General features: G+C 36.1%; 1 protein-coding gene across 14 annotated transcripts in view; it reads right to left on the reverse strand.

Moving 5' to 3' along the window:
- SLX4IP (SLX4 interacting protein) overlaps positions 1-23,788 on the reverse strand; it is a 79,290-nt gene that overhangs the window by 42,874 nt on the left and 12,628 nt on the right. For 2 of the 14 annotated variants that reach the window (XM_080585569.1, XM_080585559.1), the window contains one exon: positions 8,078-17,851. The exons of 7 other annotated variants lie outside the window; for them this stretch is intronic. In XM_080585569.1, the coding sequence (XP_080441695.1) occupies positions 8,078-8,112 (35 nt within the window). In that variant the 5' untranslated portion in view covers positions 8,113-17,851. Of the gene's footprint in view, positions 1-5,697; positions 5,897-5,954; positions 6,187-8,077; positions 17,852-23,788 lie in introns of those variants that run through there. 5 more of the 14 variants (XM_080585558.1, XM_080585565.1, XM_080585562.1 and 2 more) reach the window with 5 other exon arrangements.

Here is a 23,788-nt window from a genome sequence, read left to right on the forward strand (position 1 = left end):
TGGAAATGATTTTGAGATGCAGTTCTCAAAACTGAGACCTGAACACACCTGATTTGACGAGAAACACTTTTGTCAAGAATCACTAGAATAACATTTTACTGTAAAATTAAAGACAGAAACAGATTTGCCAATTCGATATCCTCCATAATTCTGGAATTCAAAACTCTTCATTTTCACAAGCTGATTTTCCTGATGTTAATGTACTCACCATAACAGCCTAATATCATTCACTGTTATTAAACATAGGGTTTTAAATTGTCTCAGAATGTTGTCGGTGCACTGTTCTACAGTAATGGTATTCAATTCAGAACATATTTTCTGGAATCAAACTGTTTATACAAATACATCAAACACTTCATAGATTCTGCAAATGGAAAAGATAACCAGGCACGTAATGTAAACTGAATGAATACCAATGCAAAGTGGTAACTCTGTCAAGGAAAGCCATCTTCTTCTAACCTGTTAAAACCTTGGCCTGGGATAATCAGATATTAGATGGATTACAAGTAGATAAACCCAAACAGATACTTATTGCCATGCTCATCTTTACAGTAAGACTGCTCCCTACATCGGGACTCTCATTTCTTGAAATTGGATTGCTTTTAATAACCTAAAAACAGTCATTATAAACAAAATATTTGGGATGCATGCTGATTTTATACTCAGCTACATCATTCCAAATGTACTCTATCATTAGTCCAGACAGGAACGGAGAGCCAGCCTCCCAAGACACATTAGCATTTCCCATTTCTGTAATTATTTTACAAATGCGGGCTGGAGGTCAGGATTAATTGACGCCTGGTTAAAAAGGAAACACACAGTCTTTGGCTAGCCTTTGGGGGCGGGCGGGCAGGAGGGAGCCTGGCTGCAACTGTCACACATGCTTCCCCTTTCCAGGACAGCTGCAAACACAGGTGACACCATCAGCCTAAGGGTAGCAGTTAGCCTGTGCTTTGTGCCTTTGCTTCACATCAGAGTGGTTTTTGTAGTCCCAGAAGCTCAAGGAATTTGTTACATTAATTGGTCTAGAGCAAGACAATATCATTCCCTATAAGCCTTGCTTTGTTTATAATCAATATTGATTAAAAGCAATTTTGAAGCGCATTTCTCAGTTCCACTTGTAGAGAAGCATGCCATACGCTGTAAAACTTCCAATTCTCTAGGCTAAGCATACGGGGAGTCTTTCTTCCTCATCTTTTTAACTTCCCAGAAAATTGAGGTATCTAGTTAGAGATAATTTTATTTCATATTCAGATTATGTCAATAGTTTAAAAAATAATTAGACTAGACCCTGATGACCACCAAAAAACATCGCAATGCTGGAAAGGGCTACCAAGGACATCACAGACAGAGGGTATCAACAGTCTCCATGTGGCAAAAGCATGGCTAAGAGATATTGTGAAAATAAATGGTAAGAAGCTTGAGATTATAATCTTCTCTTATAATAACCAGAAAAATATTCCTAATGTATTCCATTCTTTCCAAATTCTTTCTAAAATCGAATGTTCCAAGTTCAATTACGCCAGTTCAAAAATCTACTGCATTAAGTATAATTAAGCATTGTATTGGTCTCTGCCAAATATATCACGGCAATACATGGATGCTATTTTCACTTTTTCCATTTTTTCTTAGAAGAAAAAGTTTGTTCTCCTTTACTTTTCTGACTCCAAACAAAGTGACAAGTTTTACTTTTGCTTACACATCAACAAAAATAATTTTCAGTATTGTGACACTTTTTCTCTTCTGGAACAAGAGCAACAGGCAAAAATCATTTAAGTAAGTGAGCGTACAGCACAGGAGTGTTTTTGTATTTGTCATTATACAAAGTTAATTCATCTTTCATTTTTAAGTGTATCAATGGGGTACTATGATTCAAACCAATATAAAGAGTTTCCCAAAGCATAGGATATACTTTCCAAGCAAATGCCTCAACCTGCACAAACACATGGCTCAGGATAGCTGTGTATGCCATCACTGCTGCTGACACCTGTATGGGAGCAGAGGAGATCTGGGGACACCTGACATCAGAAATTTCAAGGCCATTCTTTGGAATGGTAGAGATTTAATAAATGAAACCAGGAAGAAAATACTCATCTGCTTTTGATCTTTTCTAAATAATGATCCATTGGTTCTGGAAATTTTGCAAAGCTTGTGAGGTTGTTTTTAGTAAATATTGCATGCTTCTGAGGAGATGAGTTCTAACCCAAAATGTGCTCAAAGCTGAGCCATTCGCTATATTATAGGGGGATCCACAGCTGCTTGTACTACTTGCAAAACTGGATTACAGGATCCTGAATCACAAAAAGGGGAAGAGATGGAAGATCTGCACAACTAAAAGAGCAACTAGAAACCTATGCCCACAGAGCATGCTCTGCTGTGAATCAGAAGACTTTATGGCACTTGGGCTGTGTGCTGACTGGTCTCCTGACTGTCCAGCAAACAACCAGACTGCTCTTTGGAAATCTCAAATGGGACCCTATTTACGAGAGTTTTAAAAAGTTTTGACAAAGATGGATTAAAGATGGATTCTGGTGACCAGCTAACACATACATCTCCTTCATCCCTCGCTTTCAAAATCTGTGGGATCACTCTCCAACAATAAAAAGGGAAAAAACAGATCAACAGCAATGACTGTGCGTTTCAGTGCATTCTTCTAACTTGAAGGTCTATCCTCAAAGATTCAATCTGCTGGTGTTTTAGTGAAGGAAAAACAAGCACCTGAAAATTCAATGAGCTATAGGAGTACTGAGACCATGTGCAGGGGTTCCCATGCCACCATGGAGGTGCAAGCAGAGAACAAGCCTTTAAAACAAGCTTTTGGGAGCAGTGGTCTGCTAGAAAAGCAAAAAGAAATCTAAGCAGTTTCAAATCTGATGGAGCTGTGTATTATAATGGAGTTGTATGTTATAATGGTGACTCTCAAATTAAGGACTAACGTGCTGTTGTTAAAGCACATAATTATGAGATCAACCCAAATCAGAAGATTAAATCAGCACAACTCCTTCAAGAACACCCTAAGTATTTGCCATGGTAAAACAACAGCATTTGCATGGGTTTTTTTCTTTGGTTTTTTTTTTTTTTTTTTTTTTTTTTAAAGCAATGCAAGAACATTTCAGTGCAAACAGAGCCCTTCAGTTCATTATCCGAAGTCAGGCTAAGCAGTCATTACTTAATCTAAACATCTGAACTGGTCTTGGAGAACTGCTCTATCAGGTACAATGTTGAAAAAGAGGCCTAAATTGCATGAGAGAATTAAGGTTAATTTAGGTTGTCAATCTATGCTGGTCTGGTCCCAATTCCGTAGGAGGTTTTGTAGCCTACATATTGAAAGGAGTCATGTAGCCGGAGCTCAAACAATTGCAAAAAGCGAGTTTTTCCTCAGGGCAAAGTCTCCAAGTAACAGTGCAATCTCAATGTTGTTTTGAAAGAATATATACCATGTCCCTGCCTGTGGCAGAACTGATCCAGAAAAACAGAAATAGCAGCACAGTATTTGTTCAAGATAATAGAAAGATAATTCGAGATTCCAACAAGCTGCTTTCACCCTTTTGTCGTGAAATAGTATTATAAATACTCTGGCATCTTTAGAATCATAGCTAGCAGGCCATGACAAAGTACTCGTCTCTGCAGCAACCTGCATTTCTGACACTTTGGTTTACTGGGAGGGGGGCATGGGAGCCCATGGTAACTGGATAGCTAAACAAGTTCACTTTTAATCTACATGAAATTATTTTTTATCTGTAAATATTAAGGACATTTTTTAGGGCTTGGACAAATCAATAGGGTGACACAGGATAGCACATTACTGTGTATCAGTTGATCTTTGGTAAGTGGGTGCAGATAAGGTGAGAGCTACCTTACCAGCTCTCACCCTAAGGTATTATTGACAATATAAGTTTGGTGTTATGAAAGCAACTCACGATGAGAATGGCTGTGTCACTGCAGTACCGAACTGGAATTTGACACAACCTTTGTGGTCCTACAAAGTCAATGCCGGGATTTAGTTTCTTACTCGGGAAAAGATAAAGAATCTAGCGAGTACCCTACACGAAGAGCTCTGCATAGCTGAATTCATTCATTTTGTATTGATGATCAGATAAAACAGTAGAAGGTATCGTCATATTAAGCATTGACGTAACACAACGATCATTGTTTTCAGCACTGTAGATCATAAACACATGTAGTTCATTATCAACTTCTAACACACTTCATGATAGTAACTAAATTGAATTTTAAATTAGCTATTTCTAACCAACACAGGTCTAGTGATTGGTTAAAATAACTAGAATGATTGGAGTTTCACAACATATTAAAGGGTTTGCTTATTAGAGGCCTGCTAAGAAACAGCAGGGTGACTAACCTAGAAATTGTAAAGTGACCATATAATTTTCTAGAGAAATTACAGCCAGCAATTAAAAATACCTAAGTGCCCGTTTCAGACATTTAACTTGTTAAATATTTTTCACAGCTTTTCTAAATATACACTTTACATACTGTATTTTAATATTAACAAGCCAAGCTTTGAAGTATAAGAAAAGATTTTCACATACATATTGGCAAGCTACTGATGCATTTATTAAGTATATGGAATAAAACACCATGCAGGATGGCTAAGGAGCTTAGTAATCTGCCACCTGATTTCATGTTTCTGCATATTCTAGTCATGACAAGAAAATTAAGTACAATAAAAATTAAAGTAAAAAGACACCATCTCAAATATCTTTTGATGTAAACTGCGTGAGATCAATCCAGACACTGGGTACCATGTAGAACACTACTTACATAGTTCTTGTAAAGTGAACAGGAGATAAAAGAGCAAAAGTCCAGTGTTTGTTTGGGAAGGTAGCGCACACGTTACTAAGATGAAGGGAGCAGCAGCTCCCAAGCACATGATGCATCCCATAAGATATTTCTCGAGCTCATTGTACAACAGCTGCAGGGATGGGCTGACTTCCCTCTCATAAAAACAGAACAAGGAAGCGAGGGCAGGACCCAAGCAGGAAATCATTCCACGTTCCCTAACTTTGCAACTATTTCACAAAGCCTCTGATTCCTTTTTATACTAAGAGACAAGGTCTCACCTGCACTAAAATTTACTTCCTTCCCTCCCTCTTATGAAGATGTTACCTACCGCAGCAGGCAACTACTTGAGGGGGAAGCAGGAGGCAACAGAAAAACGAACATCTGCAGTCCATGTTTCAATATAAAATATTTGCAGATGTTAAATCCTGATGCCAAAATAACTTACCAGATTAAAGATACATTGATTACACATGCTCCGGCTTTAAGACAAATACATAAAGCCAAAGAATTTTTTATTTGCAAAAAGGACTAGCAATCCAAATTAAAAGGATTTCTTAATGTTGTTAAATTTGCTTAAGTAGTTGAAATGTTACATTTTCCAAGCGCATAAAAAACAATTTTTTTTTAAACTGCATTTTAAACTAATTTGTCTTTCAAATAAAACTAAGCCAGGAAAGTTTCAGAACTGCATGAAAGCTTTTCCAGAAATAACGTAACAAATAAGAAGTGATTCACTTCTGAAAATGGCGCATTACTGAAGACACCTCCTTTGGACAAAACCCTTAAATCAAGTGGTAGCATATTTAGTCACCATAAAATATAGGAAAGGTCAACAAAATAATCAACAGTATCTGCAAACATACAATAGAGTAAACAAGGGACACTAAATCTTACCCTGAAAAAGCAGAATCAAATGGATGGAGGATACACAGTATCTCCAAATGAAAACAGATCAACAAAAACTGCAAGAAATTACCAGCTACAAAGCAAAGGAATATGTATTTTTCTTTCCTGAGTGTTCCAGTAAAAAAGGCTTTCATCTGCCATTGAATAGACCGTATAATAAATAGACTTTATGCATAAATAAAAACAAAAATGAAGAAAAAAGAAAAGTAGCAACGCCTGATTTATAAAAACTTCTAAAATGTTACCATAATTGAACACTGAGGAGTTACTGATGAGTAAGAATGAGTGGTGGAAGGTCCCCAGGTTCCTGGCAGACATGCTGTCACCAGACAGGCTGCTCATTTCCCCATTTATCCCTCCTCGCCCATGCTTCTTCCACCTTGCTTCTGCCCTAAGTTACTGCTTCCAGGACAGAATGGGCACAGCTGACCCCTAACTAAACTGCTTCTGATACAATGCCTGTTTTAAAGGGCATACTAAAAGCTACTGAGTTAAATCAGAACCTTTTGATAGAAACAAATAGGGAATGTCTATTCACATATCGATCCTAGCACACCCAAGTGTCAACCTCGGGTAGGAGAGCAGAGCAATGAAAAGCAGGTGGCAGGTGACCATATCTTAGCTTAAATCAGATGCAGCTGACAAAGTACACCTGTGTTCTGCCATTAGGCCTTCAGGAGGGGCTCAGTAACACATCACCTACCTATAATGAAGGCAGGTGTGCACCGCATTAATAGTACACATATTCATGAGTATTTACATGCACCCAACAGGCACATCAAGAATTTGAAACAAAAATAAAAAAAGACTCCTGAAAATTATCTTTCTACAACTCAGTTTCTCTGACTGGGGCTGGGAGGAGCACCTACCACTTCTCCTTGACAGGTCTGTAAAAACTTGTTAATCTACTTAAGTCTCCTCCACTAGAGGAAAGATTATCTAAACTCTGTGTGAATGTTTTTAATAAGAAAAACACTGAATAAACACAGAAATAAAGAAACTCAGTACTTTCCAGGAGCATAGCCTAATCTATAACTGTTTTTGTCCGTTTCTGTAATTCTTTTTCACACTAAACACACTGATAGGTATTTCATTCACATGTGGTCAATTAAGTAATAAACACCCAAGAGAAAACACTGATTTTAATACAATGTACAGAGAATCTGGGTAACACATTGCTCATTTTCACCTATTATAAAGTATAATAGAAACAACATGCTTCCAGGATTTCAGAGAAGTCCTATTTTTTTTTGGGGGGGGGGGGGGGGGGGGGAACGACACTGATTTAGTCTAAAGACTTCTCTATTTTGTTGAGCTTAAAAAAGATGTAGCTTCAAAAAAGAAAAAGGACAGAACTTAGTAATATTAAAAATGCTATCAGTACCTAGGATATCAACTGGTATTTGGAAATGCATTTTTAAAAAGGGTATTTGGAAATGCATTTTTAAAAAGTTGAAGTTTTAAATTTCAAAGCATTTTTTTTCCCAAATGTCCCATGGATTATGTTACTAATTGGAAATATGTGGGAAATATTTCCCACAATTCTGTTTATAAAAGTCGAGTTCCAGTGTTAATTAGCAGCAATCCTAACACACAAGGAAAACACTAAAATCACTTAAAATGATAAATAGCGTTGATTTTATGTAACAAAACATACACTTTAAATATATAAAAAGTTACATTGGTTCAACCCAGAGGTCCACAGTGAATCATATCCTGTGTCTGACAGTGGCTAGCATATGCCTACAGATTTAAAAGAAATAAGCAAATAATAATACTTTCCTCAGTAGATGTATTAGATGCTCAGTAATATGAGGTTGCAGGGTTCTTCAGCCTGTGTTTGTATTTAGAAGTCCTCGGTGATTGTTTTCTCCCAGAATTTGTCAAACTAGTTTGTAAAACTCAATTTTTTGCATCCACAACATTCTTGGGCACATAGTCCCACAAACCAATCTCACATGCATGAGGAACTATATCTCCTAGCTCATTTCAAAATTACCATGGTTTCATTTAATGCCCTCGGTTGTTAAATTAGAACACAACGCCATGCATGGTGCCATCATAATTTAACAGACCACTATTATTCTCACCTCCAGCTGTCTCTCTTCCAGGCTGAAGTGTAATAAATTGTTCCTTATATTGAAGAAGTTCCACACCTCTTAGTAATTCTTAGTTTCACTAAGGAGAGCTATAAACATACACAGGGTATAAAAAGTAGACATGCCCTCAGTTTGCACCATGGCTCAGTGATGGTATAACTTATGTTTCCTTCATTCTGTTCCTAATAATTCCCAAAACTTACTTTGTTTTAAAACACTGCAGTGAATTAAGCTGATGATTTCAGAAATTATAAACTTTAAGAACTCACTCCTGTGTGGTGATAAGTTGTTCAGGACCCAGCATCCATGTGCACAAGTTGTTCTCCCTCACTCCAAGACATCACCTTTACTTATTCACCTGTCATTTTATAGTACAGCCACTAAATACTGAGATTTTTTTCAAACACTTCATTGCAAGTCTTTGCTATTCAGCTCCCTTTTCAGATCATTGACAAACAGCATCTGCCCCAGAGTTCCCTGTTTGACTCCTTCTCCCTTTATCCACTAGCCAGGTAATCTATTTAAGGACCTTCTTTTTTAGCTCGTTTAAAGCAACTTCAGTGAAGCACCTTGCCAACCATATTCAGGGAAAATAAGTGGGTTACAGCAACCGCATTTCCCTGTTCATTACACTCACTGGATCCTATAAAGAAGCCAGTAGGCTGTGATGCATGACTTTGCTTTACAAACTGTGTTTTGATTTTTTCCCCCAACGTACTACACAAAAATACATATTCAATAATTCTACCTTAATGGGGCTTATGCTAATCTGTGTACTATAAGGGTTAGACATTGATCTAACAGAGGTACTAGTCCTATCATATGTGGCACTGTCTAAAACATTGGACTGAGGAAGTTTAAAAAGAACAAGATCTGCTAAACTATATTAAAACCCATGGACTCTTTTACAGCTGAATTTTCAAAGTAAATGTGTCTGCTTCAAAAATTTCAGCTTTTAATGACATCTCAGTAAATAGCAAAACTCTACAAATGTCTTAGTACTCTCTCCTGCTGTGCACATAGCACTGGCTGAGCATGATTCCCTCTCTCCTTCTCCTCTCTCATACTGATTCTGCTTCACTCAGCTCCCAGATTCCCCCTACAGTTAAACCAAACTGGAAAAAAAAAACACACAACATTCTCCTGTATATAAGAGAATATTCTCACATAAAATTTTTTATTTTAATCACATTCTAGCTAAAGATACGTATTTCTACATTTAACAGATTATTTCACTCTTTGCTCTATTATTATGTACATTATAAAAAAGTGCCATAGGTCTTCTAACGCTTCACAGTATTTCTCACTACTTTAAATTCTTCATTTAAGACTTTCTTCATGACTAACCAAGGCCACAATACCTCCCTCCTTAATGTATCTTCTAAATGGGTGGAGGCTGTAGAAAAACTTACAGAAGAAAGCAGCTCAGTAAAATAAGATATGCTAATAAAGAGCATCTAAGATGTCATCTGAACTAAATCTTGGTTAACTGCCATGGCTATGTCAATCCAGCAACTTATTAAAACTGTAAAATAAAACTGACTTACTTATATCCTCAGTGCAACTAATTGCCCATACTCTGCACCTACCTGCTTAGCTCTGTAAGGGGAAAAGAAATATGATTTACAAGCAACAAGCATTGCTACCTACTGCATTGCAATTTAATGCCCACAAACAGTAAAAACAAGATAACCACCACTGCCAGCTGCTTCATATCCTGCAAGAGGTATTGCTTTCATCAGTTCCAATTTTGCCCCTCTGAAAAATGTTCTCAAACCTTAAAGATCTTAAAAATTGAGAGCAACATAGCATTCTGATTTAATAAGAACAGTGCATTTTTCTTTAAACAATGATCAGTTGCCAGAGAAGTGAAAACCAGACCCAGCCTACATTACATGCCAAGAAAGACAACTGTTTCTTAACTTGCAAGTCCTTTTAATTTATTACCATATCAAGGACATATAACTCAGATTTGTAATCAACAACAACAACAAAAAATATATTGGTGCCATCAGTGTAAGAAAAGACTTTTTTCCCCTGCTTGCTGAAGTACAGTTCTGGTCTATATCATTCTCAGTTCCCAAGCTTCTTTCCACCTCTCCTTATCTCTGTCTTCATTTTCCCACTGTCAAAGCCTGTTTTTCCAGGAAGGAAAGTTATGGTAAAGATGAGGAATATTGTTCAGCACCTCTTTGCCCTTTGGCACTGCTATCAAACGCTAGGATTTTATCTACCACATTAGCAGAGATCTTACAAAAAACACATTCCTTTTTGTATAATGTACACGGTGGTCACTCAAACAATAACCAGTAACAGATGTCTGAAGTGAGGAGAATGGACTATTTAACTAGAACTTTATAAATTCTGATGATACTTTCCCAGATTTGAAACCTTGACACTTAATTTATAACTAGCAGTATGGCCATATACTTTTCTTTGTCGGTTTATTTCTAGTTCCAACCTTGGTAAGTATACTTTCTACATCAAGTTTTAAGTTTCACTATGACCTTGCAGATAAACTTACCCTCAACTTACATTCATTTAATAGCATAAAGATAGTGGCAAAAAATGAAAATATCTTTGCAAAGAATCCGATACCCAAGCAAGGAATTCTGATGGGGGCTGTGAACTTAAATGCTTACATGAAATTACTGGTCACATTCAGTACACTGCATTGACCATTTGGGAAAGTTTTTATTTCAGAGGAAGCACAAAAGTATATAAGAAATGTAACCTTTCAGATTTTTTTCTATTGAAGCTTTAACACTGCAAGATTTTTTTTATTTTTATTATTTTGCAGGGATTTTTAAAAAGCACTTGCACTCAGTATGCATGGGAAATGAAGGATATTTAAAGCAGCTATTCTTTACAGCTTAATATTACAAGAAAGCATTGGAGGTTTTAGAATAAAATCTGCCAAGAATCTACATACTTAAACCATATCTGCCAATAGTGCTTTTAGTCCTACATAAACAGCAGGACCACAGATCAATATGGCATAAACAGAAGCCATTATTTTTATTAAGTTGTTTTCTTTAAAGACTACAGTTTTTACAGCGGTGTGTTATGTTTAATCAACTTGTTTTCACAATTACTTTTAACAAACAGAGTTTCCTATATGTATTTGTTTTGTTTTTTTTAAATGACTGTCATGCAAAATTGATCTCAGCTACAGAAGCAGATCATACCAACAGCACCAACGATGAAAATGAATAGACTTTTAAGAAAAAAAAAAACAGCATCAAATTCTGCCATCATAACATTTATGCATACGTGTATAAAAGGCTTACAGAGACTTAGAGATGACATGCTGTACTCGAGAACAAAATCCATCCTTTAGGATCTTAAACTTGTTGATCTGTAAAAACAAGTAGATCCTTTACAGGTTTCACATTTCTGAATAGATGAACAAAAGTCTCAAAAAAAAATAAGCAGCTCCAACATTTGAAAGGTTTGCAATCAGCTTCAACGGAATAAATCCACTTGTGTTTTCCTCAAGACATTCAGCCATGAATTTCAGGGTCATTTTGGGGGGAACACACTTCCCCTTTGGAAGAAAAGCAGTGCAACAGTAGCTTCCTTTGTAAAGGTTTTGCCCTCTGTGGGCAGAGATAAAGAGATCCATGAAACATTCTTCCAACAGATAGATCATGTTACAGGTCTGAAAGTTTCTTTTCTTCCTTAACAATATTCACCTGCACCCATCTTATTAGAAGCCCACAAAGTTCAAAAAGACAGGTTGGCAAGATGGAAAGTCCTTTTAATATACTGCAAAATATTTCTGATAGTGCTTAGGTAATGCCTCAGTAGTTAGAAATATACTGAAATACATGAAGATTGATGCAACTAATATAATACACCTTCAACGTTAAAAGAGCTACAGCCATTGCACAATTCCAAGAATGAAAATCACAGGAGGTAAAGGAAAAGATGAACCTTTGTATTTGGTCCAAATATCACCTATGGAAAATAACAGCGGGTAACACCATGACAACTAAGGGTCTTCAACAATATCTGCAAAGCTAGACTGTTACAGCTGAGTTTTCAGTTCCTACATGTCTGCATCTGTTTAATGAGCCAACAAAGGAAAGAGGACACTTTTGCAAAGTAAAAAAAAATATATATATACACATATATATATATGTGTGTGTGTGTGTTTTTCCTTGGATTTCAACAGAAAAAAAAAAACACATTTAAGGGGAATTACTCTTTAGAAAGCAATAGCTTTTTTTTTTTTTTTAATTAAAAAGGGGATAGTGTGCTAGTCTGTCTTTGTTAAAAGGAATGAAAAAACAGATGACAGCTCAGGATAGATTACAGTTCCTGGATGTCAGGATCACGGAGAACAACAGAGACAGGAACAAGTGAACATACTGTCCATTTTATCTGTGTCACATTACTAAGAAGAAGAAAAAAATACCGCTTTAACGTGTCTGAAAATATACCCATGTATATCTTTTTTTTTTTTTGCTTGAATTTATTAACAAATATCTATTCAGAGTTTTAAGAAAAACATAGAAGGACAAATATTTGTATGTAGCAGACACAGCAAAAAAATGTGTGTTACTAATCAACTAATAAGGCCTACTATGTTGCTAAGGGACATAGTTAATTTATAAGAGGACATATTCCCTTACTTGTCAGACACAAAGACTGGATTTATGCGATCTACTGCAAAGTAATTAACATCAAAGAGAACACTAAAGACCAGGGTGTGGAAACATTTACATTCATTAATATTAACGATTACCACATGATAAAAGTGGTAGATGCTCCAAATCTTGCAGGCTTTAAAGTTTTTCAATACAGCCTTCAACCTTGCTTCATTAGGCTGAAGATGTTCGGAAGTAATTGATCTAAAAATTAGCAGATAACAGTCATCCTGAGCTTAGCAAAAGTTACATCTTTTTGAACCCATACACTAATGATGAATGGCTGAATATGCATGACTAGCAAAAAAAAATAGTCATTGCTAGCATTTGGTAAATAGCTTCTCATAAAACATAATTACATATAAAATGCTTCAGAAAAATTAAATGAAAAACTATAGCCTTCAAATATCCCTGCAATTTCATCAGCTGAACATCTTTTGAAACATTTGGGCAAACACACAAGTATTTAAAAGAGATCAAGAGAGATGTACACACTTTTAGATAAAATGAGATAAAATGTTAGGCCTGATAGAAATGTAGATGAGAATTTTTTAAAAAAATCTATTCTTACAGATTTCCTGTGTTATAAGAGGTTTTGACTTTTTTTTTTTTTGTGGGGGTGAGGATTTATTTCATCCCCCATTAACTGATTAAGAATAGCAATATCTAGGAGAAAACTTTCGAGAACAGGCCTGGCCTTTCTAATAAAGTCTTGGAAAATGGACTGCTAGGATAATTTACCTATATTCTAGTTAAGTACACCTTTAAAGACTTACTCCTCTAAGAACACCACAGTGAAGTGAACTTTACCTTTTCCAGCTCAAACTGCCTTACACAATTATTATTCATCTCTTTGTAAAAAAAAAAAAGCGCTTACAGTGAGCCAGTGATGTATTAAAAACACAACCACAATATACTACAGAGAAACGTCCAAAAAGACCAGTAACTGCAGGTAAATGAGTTACATTTAACAGTTTCTCTCTACAACCTTGGTAAGGACAGGCTGAGAACTGATTAAGTAAAACCTACCATATGGTGACATGTTGACTCCCACAGGGAAATTAGCAGAATGGGAAGCACCACAGAAGTCTCTGCCAACTGAACCAATACAATTAACCTACCTTAAAACATTATCCGTACTTTAGATTAGTACTAGAGAAGGATAAAACATTTTTTGACTGACTCCAGGGACCTCAGGTTTTCCTTCTATGGTGCAAAGTAGAGCACAGACTATAAAGCAGATGACTGCCACCATCATCTCCCCAAAATGACACTAACATCTAGACTTTCCTAATCTCATCCCTGTTCCCAGTTGGCAAAAGCAATCTCATGCCCCCCTCACCCCCCACCCCCAAAAAATCTTGTCACTCAAGACTTTCCATCAGTTTGGATCTCGCTTATTACTCCTAATCCTTATCTCATGATCAAACTACTATACTAATTCCCGTTTTACTCCCCCTACTCCATACTTTGGAAAAAGAAAGGGAGATCAGGAGATCTGTTACTCTGCCGTTACACCTTTTATTATTCAGCTTTCAGTTTGACTCTACCTACACATCTCTGCTCCACTGATCATGTACATCATTCTCCTCCTTGTTCCTGCTCCCTTAAATAAGCCATCCCACCATGTAGAATCACAGAATCATTTAGGTTGGAAAAGACCTTCAAGATTGTCAAGTCCAACCATCAACGTGACCTAGCAAGTCTCACCGCTAAGCCACATCCCTTAGTGCCCTAGAGTTTCTCCTCTTGGCTTTCAAAACAGATTCCATCTTTATTCAGGATTGTCTGCAGTCAAACGGGGGGCAATACTGAGATTCAAGGTCCTCTACTGAGATTTTTTTTCTCAGAGGGATTTCTTAACTAGGTATTGAAGGCTTTTCCACCAACAAATGTAAACTGATTTTTCCCAGATGTGTAAAACTTAGAGAGCATGTTTCTCAAAGTAGTGGCAAAGGGTTCATCACAAAACTCAACCTGCAATTTGTCACTTCCTAAAGCTTGTGATTTGGTATCATAAAAAATACAATAATACATAGCTGGTAGGTTTTTTTTTCTTCCCCAAACCATTTGCAGGGAACAATAAGTAAGAAATTAACTTCTGAAAAAATATAGGTATTAGTATATATAATACATATAAACTGAATGCATTATGGGCATCTGTTGATGAGGCCAAGCATGTTATCAGTTAAAATTGGGTGGAAAAAAACAGTTAAGAGCAGTTTTTCAAAGTCCCTTTACTATGCCATAACATACAGCTAGAAGATCTATTGAGTCTGGAAAAAAAGTTTGCGTTCCCATTGCTGTACTAAACAGATACTTTGCACAACATTTGCAAATCTATTTGGATGCTTAAACACTAGAAAATAAAACTATTAGGAATACAGTTCTAACCAACAAATAAAAATAATTTGCTGTCTCACTTTAATTTATTTTTATCATTTTCCCATCAAAGGAAATTCATCTGGGCCAGACAGCTGAACAAGAACAACGAAACACAATGATCATCTTTTTCGATATGCTGTTTGGGAAAATGGTATCTTTTTAGTTTTTACTGGAAAAAGGTTCATTCTAATTTTAGAAGTTACAAATCATCTGGTCTGAATGATATTCAGTAATGGTAGCAAAATTTAACCAGCAAAGAGCATATAAGTCTTAAAAAAGAAAAGATAGTGATCTACAAACAAAAAGCTTCATAAAATCATATAATAATAGTGATACATTTATGAAATATTTTATAATAGTGACTCCAAAATAATGGATTCGCCTTTTAAGAGATCCTTATCATTCCTTATTCTATCAGCAGAATACCCCTAAATTTGATTTTCCACCTAATAATTTAGTTCATCCATATTGCTATTCTGTCTGATTTTGAGATTTTAACGTGGCAGTCTTATTCTGTAATGGATTGGTGTGTAGTCCGTACTGTGCTGTCAGTTCAATCTCATTTCAATAAAGCACTTACAGGAAAACAAGTACTTTAGATTTTCATAAGCATATAAGAAAAGCTCAGGTGAAATATTTTAACCAAGTGCCTCAGAGATCATGGAATTAATTAATAGCAGCCTTCTCAGAAGTAGTGGAAAATTTTATTTAGTTGTTATACAGCCTACTTCTAAGTAAAAAGGCTCCCTCTTACTGAAGTTCTGTAGATATGTCTAGTAATGCCATATTTTCAAGACAAATCATCTACAGAATAGTGATGTACTAAAAATTGCAGAGAAGACTAGGATACAGTTTAATATTCCATTTGACTCCAAAGTAATGGAATTAAAATAAGAGAGTGGCTTTCTTATTCATCATGAATGGAAAAAAGGACAGCTCAAATGCTCCTTGCATTTCTCTTTGTAGAGTGCCTGCGTAAGTTAAAGATGAAGAAGGGGGATTCATTGAAATTGTCAGTCTACAGCTATGCTGAAAATAGAAAGCGATCCTCAGATAAATCAACTTAATTTCATGTATGGTACGCGTATTTACAAAAATGCTTACAAAATTCCTCACAGTCTTTTTTTTTTTTTTGCTATAAAGGTTAAGTTCATTGTTTGGACAAATTCTCAAAGTAGCTGGAAGAGAAACAAAATCCTATACTTTAAGATTATTATTTTTGTATAATGCAGCACTTAAGCTTTGTTCAACTAACGCAATGACCACTTAAACTGTCATCCACCTTTTCATTAACTGTAAACACTCACTGATATGCTGAAATTAATATTTATTAATAAATACGATGAGAATAGGCATGAAAGAAATGACAAAATTTATTAGACTAGATGCTATGTCTAAAAATTATATATATACACACATATATAACAACTTTTACAGATATCCTTAACCTTATCAGGCTCATACTATAAAGAAATGAAGAACAGTCTATTAGTTCTTGCAGTCTTCACAATTCTTTGTGATGAAGATGATATGGTGCATTGATATTAAATGTGACCACTACACTTGCAGTTCATAACGGTAAGAATGCTGAAAACATGCATCAAATACAAAAATAAATAAAAGAAAAAATCCTAGCTGGGGTGAAGTCATGTCGGATCTTCAGATAATCGCGGCCTGAAAGAGATCTATGTTCCCGTCTCTACAGACAAATTCATATAAAATAGTGGTTACAGAATCTTGTTCAATACATTGTGCCTTTGCCTACCAACATACATAAGAAAAGTATTTATGAAATTTATGGCTCAAACATCTCTTTAAAGTGCCCAAAGGCAGCTGAAAAATAAAACCAAGAAAACCTTTGTTTTTCTAAAACCAGAACGATGATGCAAAAATAATTCTTTGATCTATTATCTATTTGAAAGTACTAAGCTAAATGCAGACAGTAATTGCTGACAAGTCCCAGTAGTAAACAAACCAGTTTCACATTTTACATATTATCAAGAGGCTACAGAATTAATGGTTACAGCCAAAGAAATGTTGACACAGTTGCAGCTTGAGCCTTAACATGCTGATCATGTTAAAATAGTGCACAAGAAATATTTTTCCACTTTGTAAAAAGCCAGACTGTTTACATGCGTAAGTGGCTAGAGACTTTGCTGTCTGTGTGTGGTCTTAACATTTCAGTATCATAACCATGAATATAAAGAGAAGCAGCATGAAATAACCTATTATAGTTACAATGAATACCAGACTGCCAATATTAGAAGTGTTGAGATTAAAGTTTCTCAAAATGAGCGTTAAAACATACACACATCCACATGTTTACCCCCCCTTTTAAAAAAAAAATAATAAATTTAAACAAAGCTTTTCCAAAAGTAAACAGAGTACTTATATTTCACAAAAGGAAGTTAATTTTTCTTCCCTTTACATTGTTTAGAAAGGAAAAGAATTGTGGAAAAGAAATCAGGAAATTAAAAATAACAAATACAGTCATTAAAAAACAACACATTCTGAAACTAGGGTAACTTTGCTTGTATCCTCTTACCATGCAGGACATATTTTTTCACTACAGGTTTAAATATTATATCACAGCTATAATACAAGAAAGTCTTAAGTATCTAACTTGCTGTTGCCTTACTTGGAAACCACTAAAAAGTCTTCTGCTACAACTGGTATTTTTATTATTATTATTCTCTTTAAATAAAACAGAGATTTTCTGCTCTCAGTTTACTAAGGAGAGCACTGTGAGTCCATCCGGGTATAGAAGATGCAAGCTATGTGCAACACATGGAGACGAATTAGTAGGTTTACCAGTCACGCACTCATATAAACATTTAAAAAATGGCATAGGTCATGTGTATGAAACTGTCCCATCTTCCAATCCTACATCTTGCAATGAAGCATAAGATGCCTACAATTTTGAAAAGCAGGTACACAACATGAATATTTCTTCAATCATTCAATACAGGGATTATCAACAGTTTCCAAACTAGTTGAAGTTTTCTCCTGCCACAATCAACAATAAAAAGCAGAGATCATAATCTTTCCAGCATGTATTTGTGAACCCCACTGCACAGCTGAAATTTCTCAAAAACTCATTGGGGAAAAAAAAAAAAAAAAAAAAGACAGATTGAACATACAAGGATGCATCAAGAATGTGGGTATAAAAAGGTTAGAAGGATAAGGAACCAGAAACCTGTCTCTATCTGCCTTTATTTTTTATTAAATGTTCATTTGTGTATACGAAAAAGTAAATAGGGAAGGAAAATTTGTCTATTAAGGTTTCCATTTGTTTATACCCCATTGATATTTTTAATGTGTACTGAAAAAGGTATTTTCTTCAAAACAGTTTCTTCTCTAAAATTATTGGGTTAAAATTTGATGAGAAAAAAATCATAAATATAATGATGAACAGAATTAACACTGTGGGACCATTCTAATTCGATCAAATTTCATTTTGGACACTCATGACTCAGTGAGGTTGTGCTTGTGCTCCGGAAGCATTTATGAAACACCTCACGCAAGGACTTTAACAGCATGGCTCCTAAATGCGAGAAATGAAGTTAGTAGGAAAAAAACAAAAACAAAAACACCACCACACCTACGAAGACTAATCCACTCGGCAAGCAGCGAACAATCCTTGAAAGGGTTCTCTTCGAGGTGCCCGAAGGAGGCCTCCTCTTCCCAGGTGCCCCCTTCCCAGCCCCTGCCGCGCTACCTCCGCCTGCCCGGGCCCGCCGCAGGTGCTGTCCGCGGCCGCGTGGTGCTGAAGCGCTGAGCCCCCGGCGGCGGCTGCTCGCCTGCCTCTGGACCCCGTCGCTGCACGGCACCGGCTTGCCATGGGTGTTTTCTTCCCGCCGGCAATGAGGCATCAAAAGCCTGCAAATTCTCTCTCCCAGGTTCATCGTGCTGTTACCCGTCGTTATTTCAATATAGAAGTATTTCTTATGCACTCAGAATGTCCAAAGTAAAGAGGAAAATAAAAAAAAGCAAAGCCTTAAAGGCACTGTAAAGGGGTGAATGAAAACAGTTTACACACTTTTTCCCTCACTATAAACTTTATCTTGCATCAAAGAAGGAATGCAAGAATTGTATCTCACCATGACTGGGCTCTTCAACAATTTCGTGAGCTAAATAAAGCTTCATGGTATGCATTTCTTCATCATGGAATAATTTGTAAATATTCAGCTTCTGCTCTAGTCCAGAAACATTAATGGATTGGCTCAAGACAGCTGCAAGCAACAAAGACAGACCTAACTGGGAATTTATTCTGTATAAAATCAGACTGCAGATGCTTCCTGTGGAAATCACAGAGGGAAACTCCAGCATACCCAAGTACTTGGTGACAGATTGTCTTTCCATTTAGCTAGCAGCATAACTGTCACAATCCCATTACTTGTTCATATGCAATCTGTTCCTTTTAATACTAATGATACCGTATTGCATTTTCATGCTTATAACCTGCAGATTATCTACTATTCAAGAAGTTAAACATACCCGCCTGCTCTTCAAAAACAGCTAAGCAAGTGAAAGCTTATCTCAGAGTTGCTCTCCCCACTGGATACTGACCTTCCGCATGCTGTTCCACAGCCCTGACCCTTTTCATTTTACTCTCTAGCAAAACCAGGGGAAGACTTATAATCATCTCTCTACAGCAATGTTATGAACATGAAAGTAAAACCAAGGCAGATATTCGCTGCTGAGAACGATGTCTCAGAAAAGACTTTTCAGAGGGTCTTTACACATCATGGAAAAGTCCTCACCTCAAATAAATGGGAGCCTCCGTTGTACAGTCCACAATGGAATTGCCATAAAACAAATAAACCCAACAAAAACAGAGAAAAAAATTGCTGTTTTTCACCACACTAGTAAGATAATGAAGAGCATTATGTTTAAATGACACTACATTTTAAATAAATCTGGCCTAATATCTGAGCATTTTAACTTTTAAATTTGCAGCATACTGACTTTTTGAAGTCCAAACTATTACTGAAAAGAAGGAAACAAATAGAAACACCTTGAGGATCACTGAACTACTTTTCAGATTGTCAGATTAGAGAAACGAACATGCCACTGCTGTTCAGGATCTTACCCCTAGAACGGTGTTGGAATCTGAAGAAAAATTAAGTATTTCAAAAATGAAGTACCAGTATGACAACAGTCATCAGCAGCAGTAAAGATTTTGATTTGGGCATTACTATAAAATGGATGTTCATACAGCTTACGACCTTATATACCATTACATCGCCAATTCAAAAACTATCTTTAACATTGATTTCAAATCACTAGTATCTACATAGCAGAAGGCTGGTGTGAAGGGACAGACAGTTCTTACAGAGAACAGAAAGACTCAGAAGGAGGATAAAAATTTCAATTATTCCAGGAGCCTCTATACTCTGAGCAGTAGGCACAACTCTGTACTACTGTTCAGGCACAATTACAGGAAGCTCCATACAACAGAGCCCACGACTAGCGATGATGCTGAAGTTCTCAATTTCTCAGCTCTTTATAATAAAAAGCTAAAGTTCATGTTGCAATTTCAAACGTTATTTCTCCTTACACAGTCAAACCAACAGAATACAGCCCCAATCCATTCCATGAGCAAACTGGCTGAATCCATACTCTCAATCGAGAAAGTTTTCTGCAGTTTTGTAGTAGAGACTTATCCCTGGCTACAAACGGAGATACAATTTTCTGTTGCTATGACAACCTGAAAACTACATAGACTTACAATGCTATTTGGGTATAGTCAAAGTGTCTCTGTTGTTATGTTCTAGACTCCTTCCATATGTACCTCATTTACAGTATCACAGCTCTAAAACAAGATCTATCGCCTGAGGAAATTTAGTGACAAGGGAAACAGAGGAAAACATTTGGGGGCGGGGGGTGGTTTCCAACCTATTGCCAAATGATGCACTCTTGTGAGCTGCCTCCGATAACGGGAAATTGATACTTTTTTTTTTTTTTAGAAATTTTATTTATCCAAATACTAGAAAACCCACACACATTATTCCAAAGTGAAGATATTATATTTACAGTAATGTATCAACCTTCCCAGTTTATTCTGTTTTGTCCTGGCCTGAAAATAGTCAGGACACCCAATCTGGAAGTCACACTTCACAAATGCCTCGCTGCCTTCCTAAGCTTCCTAACAATGCCCACAGTCTAAGAGCTGGCCAGAGGATAGTCCAGCTGCTACACTACAAAACCATTTTGGAGACTAGCCCAAAAACAACTTAAAAAAAAAATAAAAAAACATAACTATCAAATTATAATTTTCATTTAATATCCAAAACAACTTGGAAAAACTTGTAAGGGCTAGAACTGGGCTCAGTGCAAACTGTGCTGAATAAGGCAGAAACAGACTACTAGAACTTCTTGCTTAGTTGCCGTTAATGTTCAAAAGCTTTTGGAGTAAAAGAAAAATGGAACTTTACATTAGCAGCAGTCCATTAGAGAAAAAATCCTTCTCATCCTCAGTACTACCATCTCTCTGGATATCTATTAATGTATTTATTGATTATAAGTATGAAGAAATATTTTAACCAATCACAGCTGTTGAGTCTATTTCATATTACAGTACAGTCATTACTGGACACTTACGGGAGGCAAGAACTTTTTAATTGTGGGCTTCATATTCAACTTTAGACTTGTCAGACTTACTCCTACCATCTAAATTGTTTGTAAAATCTGAGATACAAATTGCAACTACATGACAATTTAATACCCAGCAAAGTAAGAGCCAGAGACTTATGGCCAGTACCGCATCTCTTTATAAGCTTCCTTTCCATTACTGGAGATTACCATATTATTGCAAAGCAATGCACTATGGTAGTGCTACTTATATTACTCGCCTTCTTATTTTATTACTACTACAGGAATGTAAAAATAAAGAAGGAAAAGTTATACACTGCATGACCCTACTAACTGTCAAATCCTCAGATCTTGGCATTGAACAGAACATCTTTAATGGCCCAAGACTTAGCCCTTTCCCAACTCTTTAGTTCGGCAAATATTTTATGTTCAGAGCTATACACTTCTATCAATTTTAATCTGTATGATACAAAGCAGGATAAACCACAATCATGTATATTTGGTTAATTATGAGTGCTATTAAATCACTGGTATATTCAATGAACAAAGATGATTCTCTTAGTTTAAAATAGGAGAATATTGACTTGAACTTGAAAGGCAGGATTTAACTGCATCTTATATAAACTATTGTTTCATCAGCTGAGTGGTGTCAGATATGCCAGACACCTCACTACTTCCTGGAAACTAAGCAGGACCTTTCAAAGAGGACCTTGCACTTGGGTTCGAGTTTAGCTTAGTTTTGTTATTGCACAAGTTTTCAGAGCAAAGTGATGATAGAGTTCTGAAAGTACTTTCACAGATACACTCAAACCCCAGTCAGAGGCAATATGAAAATGCCAAGAAAATGTTCTGTGGACACATCAAAATGTTCTGTGGATGGTTCTTGTGTGGAAATCAGTGATGTTATGTCAATCTTCCTCTCCTCTGATCTCTTCCTCGCTCCCCCTCATACTAACAATTACCTATACTTCAAAAAATATTTGATGCAGCATCTGAACAGCGATTCCCCACTTGAATGCTCTTTCAGACATACACGGCAAGTTACATAGTAAAAGGAAAAAAATCTAGGTAAAAGCTGAGGCTTGTAGATTCAGGATTTCAAGCAAGAGGATCGGTCTGTAAAAAGTACAGATAGCTGAAATAGCAGAGGCCTCAAAGAAAGATGTGACGAAGACAAGAAAGTACAAAACAAGACAGACAGCACTTGGTCTTGAGGTTTCATAAAAGGACTGTACTTCCCTAGCAAAGTGTACACAGCAACAGGAAAAGATGATCTTAAAGCACTCAAATCACTACAGTTAAGTTTTTGGTTCCAAATTGTCTGCACGTGATCTGATCTACAAACTGTTCTCTTCCCACTTCCGCAGGGGAAAATTTCTCAACTACAGACACTTTCGTAGTAAGCAGAGTTTGTGTTCATATAGGCACTGTTAAAAATAGTGTTCTAGGAAGCGGGGAAACAAAACATAGACTAGTTTGATACGCAAAGGTACAGCGTATGGAGTAAGCTTCCAAAAGCTACCTTCATTAAACATTTATTTGCATGACTAAATGCATCTATACAGCTAATGGGGTTTTTATTTATTATATAAAGGCATTTACTCTTTCTCTTAATTTGCCCAAGTAAAATCACACAAATGCAAAAGTCAACAGATTCTATCCTATTAACAAAACTAGGGATAGAAATATACAGCACAAGGGCTGTAATACAGACAAACTCTGCAGAACTTCTGCAGTAAGAGTTCTTGCCTATTAAGATACCACTTCACACCATATTACACAGTTTTTCAAATGTATTTCTGTCATTATTATTAACTTTCATTATTAAATCTGCAAATGTTTGTTCTTCATTACCATTTTATCTGTGGTAATAAAAATGGAGGAGAGTTTTCAGGGATTAAAAAAAAAACAAGCCATGACTCTCCCCTATGTAACTTCTTAACAGAGTTTATATGACTGATATTACAATATGTTAGAAATTTATATTGTTTCTAGTATTTTCCTTAATATCTGAACTGAATATTCAGTTCTGATCAGATCATTATTTTCAAATTAGATGGGTACCAGGTTTTAGCACCAAACAAATAGATCATACCCATCACCTAAGTTTGAAATGAGTCAATGGAGAAAAAAAAAGAACAGAAATGGAGATGTAACTAAAATACTGTGGGATTCTACATGTCAACTTTTAAATCATGAATTTTACTTAGTATCTGTTTAAAAAAAAACATTTTTGTATTGGTCCCATACACAAACTGACATTATCCATTTTAGCACAAGTTTTAATTACATAAATTTGAAATCACTTGATACTTTGATTTCCTTAAGTATGGTACCTCATAGCACTTC

Source organism: Anser brachyrhynchus, assembly GCF_964034855.1.
Source record: "Anser brachyrhynchus genome assembly, chromosome: 3".
In the NCBI taxonomy this organism is placed as follows: Eukaryota; Metazoa; Chordata; class Aves; order Anseriformes; family Anatidae; genus Anser; species Anser brachyrhynchus.